We start from the raw sequence: 21,517 nt of genomic DNA on the forward strand, positions 1-21,517 counted from the left end.
TAAAATGTTTTATGTATCCTACTAGTGATACACAACACGTATCAAAGTGGTGCCTATGTGGCCAGAGAGGCAGCAGCAAGGGTTTCCAAGTGTATGTGCAGACTTGCAGTTGCCTTTGCAAGCGATAAGGAGCTGCTGTTGTCCCACCTGCAGCATTCGGTCCTTGCATACGTGCGTCCATAAACGCCTCACCTCTTCTTGCTCGGGCCCTGGAGCAAGGCTGAGGGTGCGATGTCGATGAAGAAAGGGAAAGAAGGAACAAAGATGGGGGCAGAGGCGTAACAGGATGCGCGTGTGTGAACGGAGAGCAAGAAGAGGCAAGTAGCATGGCTTGCAGAAGGAATGAGAAAGAAAAGAGAAATGAATACCCTTGCAGCCCCTTCTGAACATGACAGATATGACCTCAGCAGTTTCTGTCTGAGCAGGGCTGAGCTTCTCGAGGCACGTGGCCTCGGTCCTAGGAGTTCATTGCTAGGGGCTCACCTGGCAACACACCTGTCTGAGCAAAAAACCAAGGAAAATAAGATAGTGGGAAATTTTACAAAGGATTTTTGCTATTGCAATTCTGTAATTTCCTACATCACAAATAATTACTGGAAAAAACCCACGCAGGCCCCCCAAAACAAAGCTGAGGTTTTGTATCAGGAAAGGAACAGCAAGAGCTGGTAAACTTCAGGAAAAAAAAAGGAAGATTCTGCCTTCCCATTTTGTAGATGTCACGCACGATAAACACAACCACTACACAGCACGGGAGCGGCAAGGCTTTTAAGCAAAGCCGTTTCCAAACATCTCCCTCAGATATCAGCTACTCTCTAACATTAGCAGGAATTTGCCTACATGAATCCCTCATGCGCTGCTGTCAGATTAGACGTCTTGCAGTGAGGACACAACGAGCGTTTGGCCTTTTCCCGTTCACAGTATTTTTATGATGCTACTAAGAATACAACTCCCTGCCTTTAAAGCCAGTCGCGCAGGGACTAAGTGCGAACAAGCTCAGCACATCAAAAGAGACGTGGTTTTATAGTCCTATAAAACATGTCTACAAATGCTGATGAACTACTTGTAGCCTCTTCTCATTCTAGCTGACAGCAGGAATAAAGTCCAGCGGACACTGATAACAACCAACAAAAAAGAAAGCAAAGCACATCAGACCTAACAAAAGTGTTCAAGAATCTAGGGAAATGGTTAAAGCGAAAGATACTGTGCATATCTGCAGCCAAGCTTCCGTTTCTTTTGTATCAGTCTATTAATTAACAGATCCAAGAAGACGAAGGCCAACAAGCAATTTTCTGGCTGGAGATTTTGCAGGCTATATTTAGAATGCCCATATTCCTGGCGGCAATTTGAAACACAGACTTCCCACCAGGTGTGACGGCCACTTCACAACCTTCTTAGCCCTTCTCGGCCAACTTTCAGCTCGCAGAAGTAAAGCTTCCAAGTGACATCACTGGAACCAAAGCTGCAAAAAACAAAAAAATTCTGTGCTCCCAAACTGTATAAATTAGAAAGCATTTGACAGTGGCCCAGGATTCAAAAGGCACAGGTTTCATTCCAACTGCCAAATATCAGAGCAGGGAACATGTCATTCCCCCGTTGTGCATTCCCAACCTTCTCCTGAGCACAGCCTTTCTCTCAGCCTAACACCTAGACTGCTGCTTTCACAACTACACTAAACGGCTTTTTTAAATTATGTACTGCTGGGACTCTTTACAAGAATTTGTGCACCTTCTTCGTCCTTCAGAAGACTAAGTATATGCTTTTAACTCGTGTGGATTTACCTACTTAAATCCTTAGGCATAAACTCTAAACACGCTTTAGAACTTTGTAACTATGCTCAACTACTAAAAGGAAAATCCACCTGAAATGAAGAGCCCTTCAAGTACGGAGCAGCTTGATGCTCTACAGCATGGACAGAAGAGGATGAGTTTTTTTCCTTGCTCACATACTTGCAAACATTTCATCAAATGAGCTAATCTTTTCTAAAATCTCCCGAACCGTAAGCTCGGTGACCTCTTCTGCAATAAACCGCACAAGTGACTGTACACTGTTGAAACAATTCATTTTTATGCAGGGCTTTATCTCTTTGAACTTTAGAGTAAACATTAGTGTTTATGAAATACATTGGACCAACAGCTCCGGGATAAAAATTACTCTCAAACCAAAAGCTGTTAACGCAGTAGTATTTGCACAAACTTCTGCTGTGTCACCATCTAATATAGCACAGTTCAGTTAACAAGGACCATTCCTGAGGAAGACAATAATCCGATGCTCGTAACCAGCTCAGCTCTGGACCTCTTCCAGGTACCTGTTACCAAAGCAATTCAGTTAGTTTTAAACACACTTCACTTCAGCCAGAATCATCCAGTTAAAGAGAAAACAGATCGATTTTGTGCATTTCTGCTTCGTATTCTTTGTATTTAAAAGGACAGCATGCCATTGTTACCTCGTTTTTTGCCCTTCCCGCTGCATAATACATCCCGATGCTATGAAATCTCTCCGCACTTGCTGACGCTTTTTCACCTTTATCAAGGCGACGTCCACCACCCCAAATTTCAGGTGCACACTCTTAAGAGCTTAATAAAGGTACTAAATTACTTTGTTTCAAAATAAGAGAAGACTTGATTTATTATGTAAGTTGGAGTAAATCCATTCGACATTTTAACAGAGAGGGGAGGCGGGACAGCACATATATACCTTCCTGGCAAGACCAAAATTTAAAAAAAAACCTTCCTGCAAAATAATCTCATCCCTTCCTAGATTCAGGAAGATGCCATTCTTCCTGGACCATAAACTTCCACAGAATTTCTCACACTCTCAGTAGTACGTATTTGTGTAACACTCACTGTGCTGGATTTCTTAACGCATTCTCTGAGCTCACTTCAAGTAAGAAACAGGAGGGGTAAAAAGTGCCAATTGACCCACCCTAATTACCTACATTCCACTTATAAATATCAGCATCCTGGAGAGCAGAGTCCTCTCTCTCTACCTCCTTCATGCACCCAAGATTGATTGAAAATGTGTTTTTCAAAAGCTGCGGACAAATCGCTTTCATGGCCTTCGTCCTCTCGGCTAAATGAGAGACAAGCATTAATGAGACAAACCAGTCAGCAGTCCGAGGGCATCAGTTCCACACATTTAAGTCCATTTAGAAGGAACCAGAAAGACTGTCAGGTACATTATTTTGACGACAACCACAAAGCCATTCAATTTCTGTAAAGAGACTTTCTGAAAAATAATGCTACTTTGGGTTCAAAATATTACCTGGTGAACTTCCCAAATGCAGCAGCAATTTCATATATTGCTCTGACATTTCAACCAGTATTTATGGCACATTAAGACTAACACCTCTCATCCAAGAATCTTACTTTACCTTACAAGTATTAACTGTGTCACAAATAGTTTGTCCGTCCGTCCTTTAAATGCAAAGGTTGAGCAAAATGATTTGGCTACCTATTCCAGGACACGCTTATTTAACTGAAGAGTCAGAGAGGCATCACGACTGTGGGGAGATTCAGAGCTCACGACCGGACATCATTCCTAAGCTCCTGCTCTTAACAAGCCATTTTTGCAAGCGTTTTGCACGACTGTCAGACCTGTGCTGAGCCACCCAGCGTCAGCGCAAAAACCCCCTTGTTTTCGCATGAGCAGGTACCTTCAGGTGCCGCTGCAGCTGATAAAGCTGCAGCTGCCAGGATAAACCCTTCATTTCCCATCTTCACAGTGCATTCCCTCTCGTTCAGTCCGGTGCCAACACTGACGCAGTTCAAGGACCTGAGCAAGCAGAAAATGCAGCCAGCAGAAAATACCTGGCCAAATCAACTCCCTCAAATTACATTACTGTTGGGAAAATGAGCAACGCTGCCAGAGCAGGGAAAGCATCCTGGGCTGCCGAAGGGGAAGGCATGGCATCGCAGCAGAGCTGGCTTAGATCTGCATAGATTGTCGTGGAGTTGAGCCCTCTACACCTTATCTATGAGGATACTGTGGGGTAAACTGAGTACTAAGGCTGCTGAACTCCTCTGCCTCTCCCCTGCTCACCCATCTGCCTAAGAGGGCCAATAATTTTTGCCATTAATTCACTTACAAAATCACAGAGTGGCTCAGCTTACAGCAGCAGAGCAGTGAAATATATTTCCAAGTGCTCTAGCAGTACTCCCGGAGAAGCATGGCACAGCAAATACAATTGAAGTGCAGCTTTTCAGGGAGATCGCTCACGTTGCTGGCCGCCAGACCTAGCTGTGTACTGCAGAACCACTCCATCTCCCTGCTCAACTCCCGCATTCATGTGTCATTCCTCTTTACAAGGAAGGATATGTCACACGGCCTCTGGACGGAGGAGCATCATATAAAGAGAGCGCCTTTCCCCATCAAGAGTTTCTGATATCTCCAGCCCTGCAGCAACACAACAGTCGTGTGGGCAGAGAGTAGGCTTCAGTTACTCTTGTCCTGGTTTCCTTATGGTGTTTCAACAATGTTTAGGCTGCTAATTCACACCATTTCTGGAAAAAAACTGAAAGCATTCCACAGAAGAACCCGAAAGAGGAAAATAATAATTGTCAGTACCTTCTTGGTCAATAGACCACCAGCCAGCCTGCGTACTTGTGCTGCTAAAGATACGATATACGTCCCAGAGCATATACGTGATTTTCCCTCTCTTTTGTAGAGGCAAGAAAATAGGTACAGATCACTCTCAAAAAGCTGAGATCCATCAACTGCAAATACTACTACTACAAAAGGAGAGAAGATCCCTTCCTTGGAGGCAAATGGCACCAGCCTAAGCTGATAACAGGATTCGGAGGACTCATGGAGGTGTCTTTGGTATTTTCTCAGGCAGCCAAGTACTGCACTGAGACAAAATCCTCTCACTAGGAAGGTGACCTTTCTGAAGAAGCTGAATGGACACTGGCATTATTCAGCAGGGACAGACGCCTCTCTTTCATCACAGTATCAAAAGACAGTGCTAAAAAGTGAATGAACTGTTATAAGTTCTGTGCAAGAGATAACAGCAAGGAAGATCCGTCACACGGAGTACGAGAGACTGCTATAGCACGTCCACAAGCCTTCGGGCCCCCGACACCAGGACAACAGGACAGAAAAGCCTTTGTCTAGGCTAAGGAGATTTGGCCTAGACTGAAAAAGTAACACAACACAGAAAGACCACGCTGCACCCCAAACCTTCTGCCTTTTTCCCCGAGCGTGTACACCTCCGTGCCTTTCACACAGCACAGCCTTTGTAATTTGGGATGGGCTGATGCAGCGTATGCGTTGAACTGTGCCAGAAAAACTCTGAATTCCTTCACTGCGTTGTACAGAAGGAGCTATTCATGTCAGCGCATTGCTAACTGCCGCTGTAACACAGCTCAGTTCTCTCCCGCCGAGCACTTGGTCCTACAGCAATTACGCTCCTCAGAAGGATATTCCACCCACTCCTACACAGAAGAGCTAAATTAGCTCCATCCACAAAATGCCAAGTTAAAATTTAAACAAGTTTCAAATCTCTCCAATACAACTACAGGCCAAGCGAGCTCTGGTACAAGTAAATAACTTCAAACTGTGTTTTCCTGAACAAGGCTGCTCTAATATTTTGACAAACTGATTTTTTGTTTGTTTGTTTTCTAGCACTCTGGTACCCAACTCAAAGGTCACTCCGTCTTCCTCCTGACGAGTTCAGTATTATTCTTCCATTCTCAGAGAAGGTCAATAATATATAATATCTACGTTTGGTATCTAAACATTGCGCAGCATTATGCCACCTAACTGATACTACACCACAGCGCTCGGCGCAGTTATTAGGCAGCGTTCAGCCACAGAAACAAGCTGCTGAAAACGGCTCTCGCATTTCCCGCAAAGGACAATTTCCAGCCCACCACGAGAGCACATTATTACTTTTGTACCGAGCTATAAAGAGACCGCCTTGCTGTAACGTTTCACGTGCAGAGGTGCACGGCGTACATGTGCAAAAGATGATCCACGTGAATGGCAGAGTCACGCGATATTGTTCTACCGTGATGAACAAACGCCATTCGTTACGATCTGCAGGAACTGCACCCCACCACGAACCCACTTCCTCCAAATTCACATCCTCCCCCAACAGCAGGTATATTATTTAAATAAACACTTTTAGAACCGAGTTTTCTGCTCCCCCTGCCACAAACGTACAATCTCCTCTCAAAACATTACCCTTATATGGAAAAAACAGGATAGAAATAATTCAGTCTCGAGAGCAAAGGTTACAGTGTAAGGTAAAAAAATGTTAACCCTGTCCAGTGAAACTAACGTACAAGAAACATACAAGATTTTGAACAAAGAAATGGAAGATTGCCTCCTTTCCATGTCAGTCAATGCTCATCTCTTACCCTAAACCAGCAAGAGGTTATGGATCTTGAAGTGCTGCTTTTATGCATTGAAAAAGCTCTTCTAGAAGCTTTTCTGACTTCCCCCAACACCCGTGCTGTCAGGCCAGGAGCAACAAAACCTTTACAAGTGGACTGTTATATTTTTCTTGGCACATATTTTATAGAAAGCTTGGTCAAATATTTTCTCCCCAACACAGAAAGCACATTCACTCTCAAAATGTGTACGCCTACACATGCTTCTGTACAGAAGTTTTATCAACATTGTTTTGGAATAGCCGATATAACTCACTCCCGGTCTCACCACTCGTGAGGAATGAAACCATCACAAACTCACCGATGAGGAGGAATTACCAGCCTTGTCATTCTGCTTTTGGAGGATTCTGACTTGCAAGGCTTTGTCCTCCTGGAGCCAAGTTTGCAGAGCTCAAAGCTCTTGAAGTTTTGCTAGACCTCAGGGATGGCAGTAAGATGGCTGGAGGCACCCCATGCCAAGCCTGTTCCTCATGTCCTTAGGTTTAATTCTTCCCATTAAACAGAGTTCTATGATATTCTTTTGTTTAGAAAACCCATCACTAACCTCTGGCTGGATATTCCCAATCATATTTTTGCAAAAAAAAAATACTGAAGGAAGGTGAATATTTGTATCATGGAGAAAACTGACTGGGCTTTCTTTAATACAAATACTAACTCCTCTACAAAGACAAATAAGTGGGTAAGGAGACAGCGGATGCGATCAAAGGCCCACACCTTACATTTACCATGTCCAAGAAGTATCTAAATTCACACCATGCATGCAGTTTTCTGTATTTGTGTAAGCAAAAAAAGAACTGTGTGCATCACTGCACAGTCAAGCGAGCCTTTAGAGCAACAGCTAAATAGACCTGTGCCCTCCAGTGAAAAAAAAGTGTGTTAGTGTAGGAGGCAGAGAGCATTTTTCAAGAACGGGCCAGAGGTGGAATGACCACCATAAATCTTGCCACCTCTTGTAAATAACGCCGGGCTCATTTCTTTGACCTCTTCTATCAAATACTGGGTGAGGTGTACATCTATGTACTATATATAAAGGCGATTCCCAAATAAATAAATAAATAAACCCCTCTAATGTGCATGTGTTCACCTCACAGCAAGAATGACAGAGCAGACATGTGACAGATCATAGCCCTGCTGCTCGCGAGTCTCAGATACTAAGGTGATAGGCATGGTACAAGAATATAGCCTAAGCAAGGTACAGCTTTAGAACGCTACAGTTAAGAATAAGAATCCAATAAGATTCCCTGAAAACGTGCTGGCAGCAAGTGTGTCAGCTGACTATAGCCAAGCCATAATGACAAGAGAAGACACGCGATTAGAGCTGTGACACGTTATACGACAGGCATGACATGGTAACACAGAACAAAAATGTCCCTGTTTGAAAGCTTCTGATAAATCACTTGGTAGGCAAAAGGAATCAACCCTTCCATACACCATAAGGATTAATCCATACAAGGTTTTTTGCTGATATTTAAGCTCTCTGGAGTCCAACAGTGGTCACTTACCAAAATCAAGACAAATTCCAGCAGAGCCGTCTCTTGAGTATGACAGGTATTCTCTGGTATTCTGGTTATAAAAGCTGTTTCAAGCTGAGAATGTGCCCACCTGAAGGATTCTTACCTGCAAGACATCCTGGATCTTCACCCACACATCAACCATGTCGTAGAGCTTGATATCACCATCATACTGGCTGCAAGGAGAGGCCACTGTTTGCTGAAGGTGTCCAAGGACCACAGAGTGTGCAGCAGCCACAGCGTTGAATTTGTCGAAGAGAAGCTCCAGCAGCTCCAGCAGCAACCTGTAAACCACCAAGACAACCCCCACTCAGCTTCCAGAGAACACCAAAGGCACACAGACTGGTGGGGGCTGGCAGGGACCTCTGGAGCTCACCCCGTCCCACCCCCTCTGCTTGAGCAGGCACCCCCAGAGCAGGGGGCACAGGACCGCGTCCAGGCGGGGTGTGAACACTGCTGCGCAGCACATCAGAGCAGCGGGCCAGAAGCCAGAACACTGTGACTGCATATACCCTGTCTTCTGACAGATGCAGCATGCAAGGAGGGAGGTCACCTAGCTTCAAACCCTCTCTGGGCTTCAGGTGACTAACTTCAGCTTGTAGCAGCTGGTATTTAGGCACCAAAGTACTTCTGAGGATCGTCCTTTTCACTCCCTCCTCTGTACCAGAATTGCTCACCTTTTATGCCTTCCACTTGGGGGTGTAGGAAAGACAAAGGAAAGACAAATGCATCAGTAATTACACAGTAACTACACTTCAATATCATGATATTAGAGAACATCTTAACTTCCCAGACAGAGCTGCAGACAGGGAGGGAGACTACCTGCTTTTTCTCCAGAACTAAGAGAGTAAATTCAGTAAAAATTGACTTACCCATACAAACAGAACACAAGGTATTTCTTTTGAATTATGAAAGCAGTGGTATGGAAAGTTTTAAACAAGACGAAAGATCAGAAACCTAAAACATCAAGCCTTGTCAGCTGTGTCAGTTATCAAGATTCTCCTACTATGGGGAAGGTGCTACAGCTATAACATCATCTAAATGTACTACACCTTAGCTGCTCCTATGGCTTCCTTACTGCCAAGTTATTGTAATTTATCTACCTTTGCATGGTCCTAAATATTTTGTGATAAGGCAATGACTCATGACATATTATTGTTATTTGGGAAAAGAAAAATCCTGATCGAATTCACTGCCGCTTAATGAGCAATTCAAGTACACACGTAACCCCAACAAAATGTGAAGATAACACTTCCCAAATCCATATGTTAGGCACTTTCTAGCTCTGACAGACAGTCTCCATCACATTTAACTGCAGCAGCTTAGGAGTTAGCACATGCTTTCTGTGTCTACCCATCAGAAGCTGCTATCGCCAGAGCAGGACAGAAGATCTGCAGCAGAATCGGAGCTGCACCCACTCCTAAACCAACACACTTCAGTCTTCTCTGTTAGTTAGCAGGCACTACACCAAGGCGTGCATTCCGAGCGCTGAATATCGGAGAATATTTTAGGAGCGAGGGTATTGTTGGGTTAACAGTTGGACCTGACAATCCCAGAGGTCTTTTCCAACCTTAATGATTCTGTGATTCTATCTGCATACATACACTTTCATCAGCTGTTTAAGCCAGTAGCTGGATAGTTAACTGGAGTAAATAAGCAGCTGTTGCACATTTGTGCTGTTATAACCAGTAAGTAAGGGTGGTCTGGCATGATGTTGTGGCTAAAGCCACCTACCTTAGCCTACAGCCATCCTAGACTGAACTTCTAGTCTGCAAAGGACAGAAAGTGGTTTTAAAAAAAAAAATTACTGTCTGCTTACTGCGTCTCATTCATATACCACAATTTTACATATATATGTACATATATGGAGCCATATAGAGATATATACACATATATAGATATACAAGATCTATCTAGAATCTATGATTCTATATGCACAGCATGATACAGCAAACTCTTGGGGATCTCACATGGGCCGTTCACCTACCAACAGTGTCAACTCCACAGCTCAAATGATTAAGCAAAAGAGCACCTTGATTCAATAGAAAGAGCCACTGGATAAGTCTGGGAGGGTCCAGTGAGGCATAGCAGAAAAAGTCAAGTTGTCAATGTGTGTCATATCAAAAATAAAGATGTGTTTAGAAATCACGGCACTCATAAGAAACACAGGGACATGAATATTGCCATACCTTAAGTGACTGTAGAACTAAGACAAGTATTTAAGCAAAACAAAAGAAACTGCTGTGTACATCAATTTACTCCATATTTAAGAATAGCAACAAGTGCCTGAAGAAAAGCGGTTTTAGTATTAGGAGAGTTACAGCTCTTTACAAATTTAAGTAAGACGCTGGCAGGGGATAAACAGGAGTGTACAGGACACGAGGGTAAAGGCAGCACCAGAAAAGACAGCTATTATCAATATTAACAGCATTACATCTTCTATATGGAAAAGTCCAGTGTGGAAGAAAAGCCATTCTCCTCCATTTAGGCTTTGTGTAAAGCTTAGTAACTCTCCTGTCCCAGTCAGAATGAGAGGCTGCTATTGTGGAAAGACCTGGCCATCTTCCTCCTTCCCTGCCCGCTGTTAGTCCATCACCAGTGTTACCAGTGAAGGAGGCAGGGCAATATGCAGATAAGGCTGCCTGTAAAACACCCTCCACCACTGTTAAGCAGGTATCTTCTCCGACCCACTAAGACATGGGAGAGGCAACTACTGCTTCAACAGTCCCTAAGAGAGATACAGAACTTCTTAGCAAGTGCCAGAGAGGCAGCTGGGCCAAGTGGCTGGTCAGCCAGAAGCCAGACAAAAATAGGAGGAAAACCAGATGTAGGAGAATTGGGATAGACAAGGAATTTCATGTTGGAGGAACTTACAGCCTCGGTTGAAATGCCAAAGATATTATGGAAGCAAATTAATGATATACCACTGAGAAAATTTAGCGGCACAAGGCCAGCTTCTCCCACCATCCCACTACGAATGAAAATTTAGTCCTCCACATACCTCCTTGTTGCTCCAGGAAAGTACAATTTTGCAGAACCAAACTAGCTGAAGAGTTTGACAAATTCATTTTTATTGTCCCTAAGTGAGCCTGACCTCACATTATCACCTTGTTTATGAAGCCATTACTAAAATAATGTTGTACTGAACAGCATTTTTTGTTTTAAATTCCAACATCTCTCTATTCTTGTGTTACAGACTGTGAGAGACATGAAATTTCCCTGATCCACGTTCTTCGGCACGCTAACTACCACCCCATTACATTTTCCATTCTCAGCTAACACTGTACTTCCACATCTCCATTCTCAAATTAGCCAGCACCTCTTATCTTAATTTTCTTTCTAAAAGTCTTGTAAATCTGTCAGGTCAGTTTTGAAACAAAGTGACCCAAAAGAGACACAGACACAGTCCATGTCAGACAGCCAACAAGACAAAACAGCATAAAATAATATGGCCTAGATTTTATGAGTATGGGGTTGCAGCACTGAGTGACCTGAGCAGAACACACACAGAAAATGACAGGAGACTGGCTTAGGCAATTTGTCAAAGCATTCTCATAACCCCTTCACTGAGAAATATGGTAAATATGTTGAGAGACAGCGACACACACCCGGAAGCAACTCCTATTGTCCGGGCAATAACGGAGAATGAATTGATGCGGAGTGACTGCCGACACCTGAATGAGGTCGCTAACGACAATTCATGCATTTCAGCAGCAATAATGTCCTTTGCCTGGTCAGAGTGTTGGCATGAATATAACTTCTGTATTTACTTTAGAGCCTCGAGATGAGGTAAAAAGCCAGAAGCATATTATGAACATGTACAGAACAGTGCATTGAATCCAATCGATAGGATTTAGCAGCAAAATTGTCAATACACCTCCGCTTCCCGGGCCGGATTTCCATCTAAAAGTAAAGCTATGGCTTTACTTGTCCCGTAAATCTGGCCCTCAGGTAGGCATATGCCCAGGTTATTATTTTTCTAAATTCAACAACCTTCTGTAATTCAGAAGAGACCCCCATGTTCATTAAGATATAGTAGTAATCCAAGCTAACATAACATGGCGTCTTGTACGATACCTTGTCCTCCGTGTCCCAGGATATGTACTCCTAAACATGCAGGCACTAAGCATGCTCTAATGAGCCTCTCATTAAGGATATGTCAAGGGCAATTCTTACATTTGAGCCTTTTTTCATAAACTTGTTCCAAACACAGATATCTAAAAATTTTAGAAAACCTACTAGACTTTAAAAAAAGGCCACTTAAATTAAAGCCAAGATCAGCTGCAACGAGGTGACATTCAAGCACAGTTTTCAAAATTATCTTCCACCAGTGACAGGGAAGTACCAGGAACCTACTACTGCCCTTTACCAGGTTTTATTGTCTTCGTATCATTTGCATTTCATGAGGGTAAGAGCACATTAGTACAGAGGGTTTATGTTCAGAGCAAAGTTCCAACAGCCAAAGACGTACCGTCTGGTTAGGCCCATTCAAAGCCTGTTATCCTCCATGACATGTTGCGCGTTTTAGGAAACCTAAAAGATCGGTTTTATTACAGAGCCACGCAACTCTTTTCTTTGTGACCCCACCGATGAAAAACATCCTTCTGCCGTTATGTGGAGGACCTTAGCCAGGCTAGCGTCATCTTCACTAAATGAGCCCCTCCAATTCCACACCAACTCTATTCAGCTACACTGACTGCTCAAAGCAAAGGACAACAGACCCATGACAGGATGGGCCACACATTATCAACGCTGTTATCACTGCTCGCTCTCGGGTACGTGCTCATTAACAAGCCTCAAACAGAACACCTTGCACAGCACGGACAAGACTCACTCCTGGCAGGATTAAAGGGGCTATAGGACTTCCATGTAGGAAAACAGACTTCATGAAGCTCTGCAGAGCTGACCCAAGAGCCCACTGCCTGTTGGCTCTACAAAAAGAGCACCCATAGGGGCATGAAAGACAATTTCTCTGGGAGGTAGTTACTTTGGAGTCCTAACCAAAACAAACAAAAAAAATATTGACCTTACAAATTTGGAGGGCATTAATAATGTTTTTATACACAAATGTAAAATATAGCCACACAAATCAATATGGAAAAGCTTACTAGATAAGGAGACAAAAGGCTGCCAAACCAAAATAAAGTGATGAATACAAGGTCAGTGCCTGATCTGTCCAGACTCAAATGACTGTCCAGTTCTGGGCCTCCCAGTTCAAGAAGGGCAGGGAACTGCTGGAGCAAGGCCAGTGCAGAGCTGCCAAGGTGATCAGGGGCTGGAGCATCTCCCTTGTGAGGAAAGGCTGAGAGACCTGGGCTTGTTCAGCCTGGAGAAGAGAAGGCTGAGGGGGGATCTCATCAATGCTTATAAATACCCGAAGGGTGGGTGTCAGGAGGACGGGGCCGGGCTCTTTTCAGTGGTGCCCAACGCCAGGCCAAGGGGCCACGGGCACAAGCTGGAACACGGGAAGTTCCCCCTGAACATGAGGCCAAACCCCTTTGCTGTGCGGGTGCCAGAGCAGGGGCACAGGCTGCCCAGAGAGGCTGTGGGGTCCCTTCCCTGGAGACATTCACCCCCCGCCTGGACGCGGCCCTGTGCCCCTGCTCTGGGGGTGCCTGCTCCAGCAGGGGGTGGGACGGGGTGAGCTCCAGGGGGCCCTGCCAGCCCCCACCAGTCTGGGATTCTGTCATTCTGTGTAACTTACCAGATCTGCAACTTTCCTGGCCAGTTTCTAGCAATTTCTCTCCTGTGCAATGAGAGGGTTCTATGTAATTGTTATATGGGGTCCCAAAAGGAATTAACCAAAACCTCCACAATCCGATTATCGGCCTCATCCTCAAGTGGAGGGAAACGCCATCCTTCTCACATGGAAAATATAAAAGCCAACCTTTGAGCGCCACCACACAGGGATGAAGAAATGCGTTAACTTGTTCTGTCCATACCAAACAAGCCGCAGGGAACTTGTCCAGCAGAAGGTTCAATCTATGGGCTCAGACCCTGCAGGCCTCTCTGTCATCTCATTAGTCATTTTATCCGCCAGAAGTGAGAATTTTTAGATACCATTTAAAGTCCAGTAGCTGAATATGTGAGCTCAGTGATAGAGACTAAGAGGCATCCAAGCGTGACTAGTTTTAAGGTGAACTGAAAAACATTTTACTCACTGAGTCCTGAGGCCAAGCAAGCATTGCGCTGACAGCCTAATGAATAGTTACGCAGTTTCGGGCACTGCATCGTGCTCAGACTTGGGGTCTTACAGAGCTCTCTGGAAATAGGAGGAGCATGTTGTTCAGATATTTTTTTTCTTGACAGCAGGGAAGTCATTTAGTTTTGATTTAAAACTGTAGCCAATTTAAGGGGCGGTATACCTTTCCATACTATAATTTATTCTTTTCAATATAAATTAATTCACCTGCTTGCTGTAAACTTCACATGCGATTTAGGTTTAATTATCTCTTTATTCAACAAGAATTCAAGACATTTTCCATAGCTCTAGAATTTAAGCATCTTAAAGGCTCACAAACTCCTATTAAATACATGCCAAAACCCATAGAACTTTTTTGTACCCTCCTCAACCCTTGGGGCAGGCTAATGTCATCAAACTTTGATCTGATCCACTTTATGAATTTCAGTGGCAACCAGCAGCCATACAACCTCTCAAGGCTGATTCATAAAACAAGTAGCAAGCATATGCTACGCTCCACCTTGGCATCAGAAACTAAAATTCTGCCTTCTGACCCGCCCAAAAAGCTTGCTGCGATTTCACCAAGTTATCAGTACTATAACCCTATGAATTATTCAAAATATAATTGTTTCCACAGCAATGATAATGACAGGAATTAAAAGAGAAGTCCTTATCAAGCTAAAGTTTTTTTGGGAGTGATTTTCCACTACAAATATTACATATAATGAAGACACAGATTCTTGTTTTCATTTTTCTTTTCCACCATTAATTCCCTTTGGACAGTGATCATTACAATGCGCAGTATCACAAATTAATACTTCAGCCTGAAGTAATATCCAGCCCTTATGGAGTCCTATTTTCCAAAGAACAGTTCAAGTGAATCCTGAAGAACGGCAGAAACATAGTTCTCGGTTGGCTTCCACACCTTGCTATTAATGTAAATGGGGCTGCAAACCAATTAGAAACTTGGCCATATATTTACTAATATAATTAGTTCCATATATGATTTCAAAGCTTTGCACCTGCATCAGCTTAATTGGACTCTGCTACACTTGAAATAAATAACTGAGCTGAATCTTCTCTTTTCAAGTCATATTACACAGGAACTTAAACATTTCTTTGGCATCAGCACCAGTATAAAGCCATGATTCAGTTCAACACAAGATAGTATGTGTTTTGGCACCGAGCATTCTTTACACCGTACATACCGGCAATCTGAGACAGCATTACAATTCAATCTGTTGTAAAGCCGCTTAAAATGAAAGGTTAGGTTAAGAAAAATTTTAAAAAAAAATCGAGTGCTTAACATCATGCACCTCTTCCTAGTTAATAATGCTGGTTTCTACTGTGCTTCCACCCTCAAATCTGCATTTCAAATATCTGTTTAGCCCAAAGATTCTCTTCTAGGGCCAAGCACAGAAGGAAGCACCTCCCTTTCCCACATCTTTAGCTGAGAAGCAACAATGCCTGCCCTTTCTGAACACGTCTTGAATTCCCAAGCCTTTCAGGTGCTCAAGGCACATCAGTCTTTCAGTGAGACACAGGCATTTCTGAAAATTTTACCATTTCACATCTCTGCTACTGCAAAACCATTATTGTCATTCCTTCAAATTAAAATTAACAGATGTGACATCCTTCTCCAGACTTCTTTTTTTTGCAGCAATCAGGGTTCAGTGGTTGAAATATCCTTACCTTGGCTGATTTTCCTGGGACAGATTCTCCCCTCTCTGGTACCCGTTGTCCGCCACCTGGGTTGTGGACCGCTTAACAATCTGCTTGAGTTCCTGTTCTAAGCGATCCTGGATGGCTTTCACCGTTTCAGGGATTTTTTTCAGCTTGGCCAGCCCTTTGATGAGTATGCCCATGAAGACAGTGCTGTTCTCCTCTGGATCCAGTTCCACATCCTCTTTAATTTCCAGAAGGCTTGTTTCTCGCACTGGAATAGATTGTAAAAAAAGGCGTAAACCAAGATTTAAACTATTACACCCAACACTTTATACCACGCTGAAAAAGCATATTAACTCCTTTGCCTTCAAAGAACTCCCACCACTCTGAGCAACCAAGGAATAAACAAGGAAACCATCAAGACACTGATTTGGGGGGGAAACAGTGGCTATTTCTGTTTGTTTTGGGGGCTCCCCATACATAAACGCAACAGCCTGCACACTTGACTGATTTAGAAACAAAGACCATGGGGTAAGTTATATATTACTTAGGAAACAGAGTAAGGCTGGTGTAATTAAGATACCCATAAATGAGAAGGTATATTACTACAGATCCCCCAAATGTGTTTCAAGGAGCTAAAAGCCCTAAATTTCTAACCCAGTTGTTTTTCTTCGCTATATTCTTCACAAAAGAGGAGTTTTCATTATAAACACTATCACGCTTAACAGACTTCTGATGAATTCGGCAAAGTTTACACTGCCAAAGTGAATGATTGTTTGATGTTATCCTATTCTGCTTTATTATGTGTGTCAAGGGGTCGATGAAGTTACTAGAATCTTTTAGCAAGGCTTCCAGAAAGGAAAAGCCAGAAGAATTAGAGAGGATATTGTGGATACAGTCTTCCTGAAGTAACAGGGATTGCAGAGGGAGAAATTCTGTTGCTAAGCGACAGGGAAGAGAAAGGCAAGAGTACTCTGCTTGTTTTAAGTATGTTCATTAATCAACATTTCTTAATTTACAGATAACACCCAGCAACAACAAAAGGATGTCTCTGCTGAGGACTGGGTAAAACATTTAATAAATATACTCAAACACTTACTTGAAGTAAGCATCTTCAAGGCAAACTCAACTAAAGCATCTTGGAAGGGCTACAGTCTCGCACCTTGTAAACAGCCAGAGCAGCAAACACCAAACTACAGCATGCAGCTGAAGCTGTGCCACCCACCACACCATATCCTTGAGTAGAAATTAAAACTTAATGGCTGTTTCATCTCACTAGTACCGATCTCTGATAAGGGCTGTTGGACGACAGATGACTCCCGTGGTTTCTACTGCTCAACAGATTTTTTATTATTTTTTTTTACTTAAATCAAAACTTAGCCAAGAACCTGAATAAATGTCAAAAGATCCACTAGAAGGGTTTAAATGACATGGCAGAAATGAAAAAATGTCACGTCACAAGTAGCATGCAGCCCTGTAGCCATCCAAAGCTATGACACTGAACAGAATAGCATCAGCACCACGTAAGTTTGCACGAGATCAAGAAAACAACGTCCCAAAGAGCCCATAAGGTGCCACTTTATGCACAGCATCACGATAAACATGTAACGCTTATTTCAGTGTCAGCTCACGCCGCCCTCCACATCAGAGATTGTTTCTTTCCATCAGTGTAATCCCAAACACGGCACCTCTCACTCAAAGCAAATTCACTGTTCACGTGCTCTTGCATTTCCATTAGAGCACCGGCAACACTGCCAGGTAAGAGTGAGGCGAGAACTGACCCTGTGAGGTCATCACAATGGAGAATGACATCATGGTTTAGGTAATCAACATCAGGGGGATCAAATAGTGCTTTTTTACTCTCTCTGTCACACACTTTTTTTTAAATTAAAGTCTATTTAAACTTGTAATTCGGCCAAATTATTCGGTTAACTTTGACAAACGCCTAGAAACACCCCAAATGCACTGATTTAAAAAAAAAAAAAGCAAGGATAATAGAGGAGATTCTTCAAACGCACATAAGTAATACCACTTAGAAGTTAACAACCGGATGCACCCATATTTCTCCTCAAAACTCGCATTTATTGCATACCTTTCAACCCACAAGGCTGCAAAGCACTTTGTGCTCTGCGTACGTGGCCTACCCACTTTGTTAATGCTACTTGTTACTCTCAAAAAAAACACAGCATGCCAGGCACAACCACAGAAAATGAGCTCTTTGGAATAAGAGCTGTGGAAAAGGCAGCACTGGAAATGCTAGAGGAAGAAAGGTTTTAACTTATTGTTTTAAAAAAAAGAAGTATCTTGTTGCTCTGAGTTTAATGCAAAGATTTGACAGCCTAAGCTACCTTTTAGAGGACAGGTCCCCGTCATTACGCTGCAGCCCCTTTGTAAGCAGGCTCTAAGTTATTCTTAATATCACACAATGAAAACCCAAGAGGGAGGAAATACTGCTGTATCCCAATGCGAGGACAGCATTTAAGGGGACTAAAGGCAGCAATCTTGCTGAGAACTCTGCCGGCACAGGGAGATGAACGCTCTCCCATTTTCAAAAGAGCAAACCGATTTTGAACGCCCTCAAATAGTCAGGACATTGATTTACATCCCTTACAAACAACAGCAAAGTGGATAGTTCAATATCTAGTAGCAACACACTGGTATATAAGTTCTGTTAGATCTGGTCTTTTGATAAAACAGTAGGGACCATGTTTCCTGCACATTCTGCCTATTAAACAGGTATCCTGGGTAGCTTTGGGGGCCCATTTATCTGCAAGATCTGACAAGATTCCAACCCTGGGCAACTGAAGATGTTCTTCTTTTCCTGCGTCTTCCCCACTTCAAACATCCTCTTCTGCCATTTAATGTCATCAAGGGGTTATTTGACCACAAAGCTTTGGCCCAGGAATCAGCCCCTCCTGCCCCCTACCCCTTCGAAAAAGACATCAAAGGAGACAGGCATTTGTGAAGAAGTTCACCTTTAAAATTGCAATCCCACACGCCATTTATTCTCTGCGGGCAGAGGAGCTCCTTGGGTGAAGGAAGATGTCCCTACAGATCAGCTCTCAGAACTGAAACCTTCATCTGTATTTACTCTTAAACCGAGAATATGAATGACTTTGTTATTCATTTGTATCAAGACAAAAGCACAGGATTGTCAGAACTTATTCCCAGCTTTCTACATTCACCAGCTTCTACCTGAATTGCTTCTGTCAAACATGCATCCCTTAAAAGGGGTAGGAACATCATTCACGACACAAGCACTTGCTTTATGTAGAGAAGCCATGAAAAATTCAATTATCCAATGGATGTTTGCCACGATTATTTTTACAAATTATTCTAAATTGTGGCTCAGATTTGGTTTGATTAACCTCTTCTTGTTTCAGTTTCATCAAAGAGAAGGAAAAAAGGTCCTATTTTAATTAGAAACAGCTTCACTATATTAAAAAACACATGTAGAAAACACCAAAGAAGAACTCCATAGGATTTCTTCAATAATACCAGGAAGCAAATTTCTCCACCCTCCTTGAGAGTGTAGCAAGTGAAATGTGCTATCAGCAAATTAACAGTTTAAAATTTAAATTATTACAGTTGCCCTTTACCATAATGAAGCCTTTAAACTTCAGTTTGCAGTTTTATGCTAAAAAATCAGCTTCAGCGTACTGCTTTGTGTCCCATCCCAGCTACAGCTCTTGCACGTAGCCCCACGGAAACCAACAGAAATACTAGACTGCGTCAAGTCTGATCGAGGCTTTTCCAGATCAGTTTGACATGTAGCTGGAGATGTTTTTAGCTAAACTGACCTCTTTTGGAAACCTAAATTTCAGTATCACTTAATGATTTCAAGTAGTTTTCATGGTTTAATTCCATCCAAAGACTACAGCAAATCACAGAATCACATAGCATGATTGAGGTTGGCAGCGATCTCTGGAGGTCATCTGGTCCAACTGCCTGGCTCAAGCCGGGCCACCCAGAGCCAGCGGCCCAGGACCACGTCCAGACGGCTTCTGATTATCTCCAAGGAGGGAGACTCCACAACCCCCCTGGGCAATCTGTGCCCGTGCTCCATCACCCTCACAGTAAAATGCATCTCCTGATGGTCAGAGGGAACCTCCTGTGGGTCAGTTTGTGCCCACTGCCTCTGGTCCTGGCCCTGGGCACCGCTGAACAGGGCCTGGCTTTGTCTCTTTGCCCCCTCCCTTCAGGTATTTCTGCACATTGATAAGGTCCACCTTGAGCCCCGTCTTCTCCAGGCTGAGCAGTCCCAGCTCCCTCAGCCTTCCCCCACAGGACAGATGCTCCAGCCCCCTCAACATCTTCATGTCCCTTTGCTGGACTCTCTCCAGTATGTCCATATCTCTTGCACAGGAGAGCCCAGCACCAGACCCAGCACTCCAGGCGTGGCCTCACCAGTGCTGAGCAGAGGCAAAGGATCACCTCCCTCGACCTGCTGGCAATGCTTTGTTTGATGCAGCCCAAGAAACCTTCAGCCTTCTTTGCAGCAAGGGCACTGCGTTGGCTGCTCGTGTTCAACTTGACACCTGCCCAGCCCCCCAGGTCATTTTCTGCCAAGCTCTTTCCAGCTTGGTGATCCCCAGCACATCCCAGTGCCTGGGGCTGTTCTTCTCCAGGGGCAGGACTTGGCAATTCCACCGGCTGAACTTCATGAGGTTCCTGTCAGTCCATTTCTCCAGCCTGTCCAGGGCTCGCTGGATGGCAGCACGACCCTCTGGCCTGTCAGGCGTTCCTCCCAGTTTGGAGTCATCTGCAAATGTGCTGAGGGTACACTCTGCCTCATCATCCAGATCGGTAAGGAAGACGCTGAACAGGAATGAACCCAGTAGGACCCCCAGAGGCACCCTGGTGTACGCTGCGAGTTACCAGCCTCCAACTAGACTTTGTGCCACCGATCACTGCCCTCTGCACCCGGCCATTCTGACAGTTTTCAACCCACCCCAATGTCTGCTCATCCAGCCTGTACATCAACCAGTTCTCTACTGGGATCTTACAGAAGACAGTGTCAAAAGGCCTTACTGAAGAGCAGGTAGACAGTATTCACTGCTCTCCCCTCAACTACAAGGTCAGTCTTTTCATCGCAGAAGTTTATCAAGTTGGTCAAGCATGAATTCCCCTGGTGAAGCCACGCTGACTAATCCTGGTGATTTTCTTGTTGTAATTATCTCTGAAAACCGCTTACGAAGCGGAACGTTTAAGTATCGTTCCTCAAAAGCCTCCCAAGACAACAAGCAAAAGAAACGATCATTTTGCCACGTTCTCTAATGGAATATGCAGCCATTTTCAAAAATGTTTCATCACTGATATAGTGCATCTAAACACGTGCAACTCCATGTTTAAGCAGTCAAAAAAATCTACCCTCAGTTTAAATTACTAGAAAGTTGAATCATGTGCGTCACTGATTCATCACCTCCGTAGTTACAAAGGTGGAAACTTCCCTGATGGCTCCCCGGTTTGACGATGCCGTATGAAAACATCTGTTCCAATTGATGACACCCTCATTTGTACAGTTCTGCCACTTCACAAGGAAGAAACCTGCTGCAAGAGGCATTTTAATAGCTCCAGTCTGATCCCCAGAAAAGCCAATGTTGATAACTCATTTAAGCAAAGCAACTAAAGAAAAGGCTTTTGGGTCTTGTTTTTCATTCCAAGGAATGGTCAAAATTTGCTGCTACTTATTATAGAAGATTATTGGCTGTGCGCTTTTATGGGCAACTAGTAAAATTTAATGTACTATTTTCCATTATTTATGTCCTTTC

General features: G+C 43.6%; 1 protein-coding gene across 3 annotated transcripts in view; it reads right to left on the reverse strand.

The window, feature by feature from the left end:
* EXOC4 (exocyst complex component 4) overlaps window positions 1–21,517 on the reverse strand; it is a 420,816-nt gene that overhangs the window by 346,112 nt on the left and 53,187 nt on the right. For all 3 annotated transcript variants that reach the window (XM_064442315.1, XM_064442324.1, XM_064442335.1), the window contains exons 6-7: window positions 15,774–16,017; window positions 8,007–8,184 (exon numbers count right to left, since the gene is read on the reverse strand). In XM_064442315.1, coding sequence (XP_064298385.1) covers window positions 8,007–8,184; window positions 15,774–16,017 — 422 coding nt within the window. The remainder of the gene's footprint in view (window positions 1–8,006; window positions 8,185–15,773; window positions 16,018–21,517) is intronic.

This window comes from Phalacrocorax carbo, chromosome 1, assembly GCF_963921805.1.
Source record: "Phalacrocorax carbo chromosome 1, bPhaCar2.1, whole genome shotgun sequence".
NCBI lineage: Eukaryota > Metazoa > Chordata > Aves > Suliformes > Phalacrocoracidae > Phalacrocorax > Phalacrocorax carbo.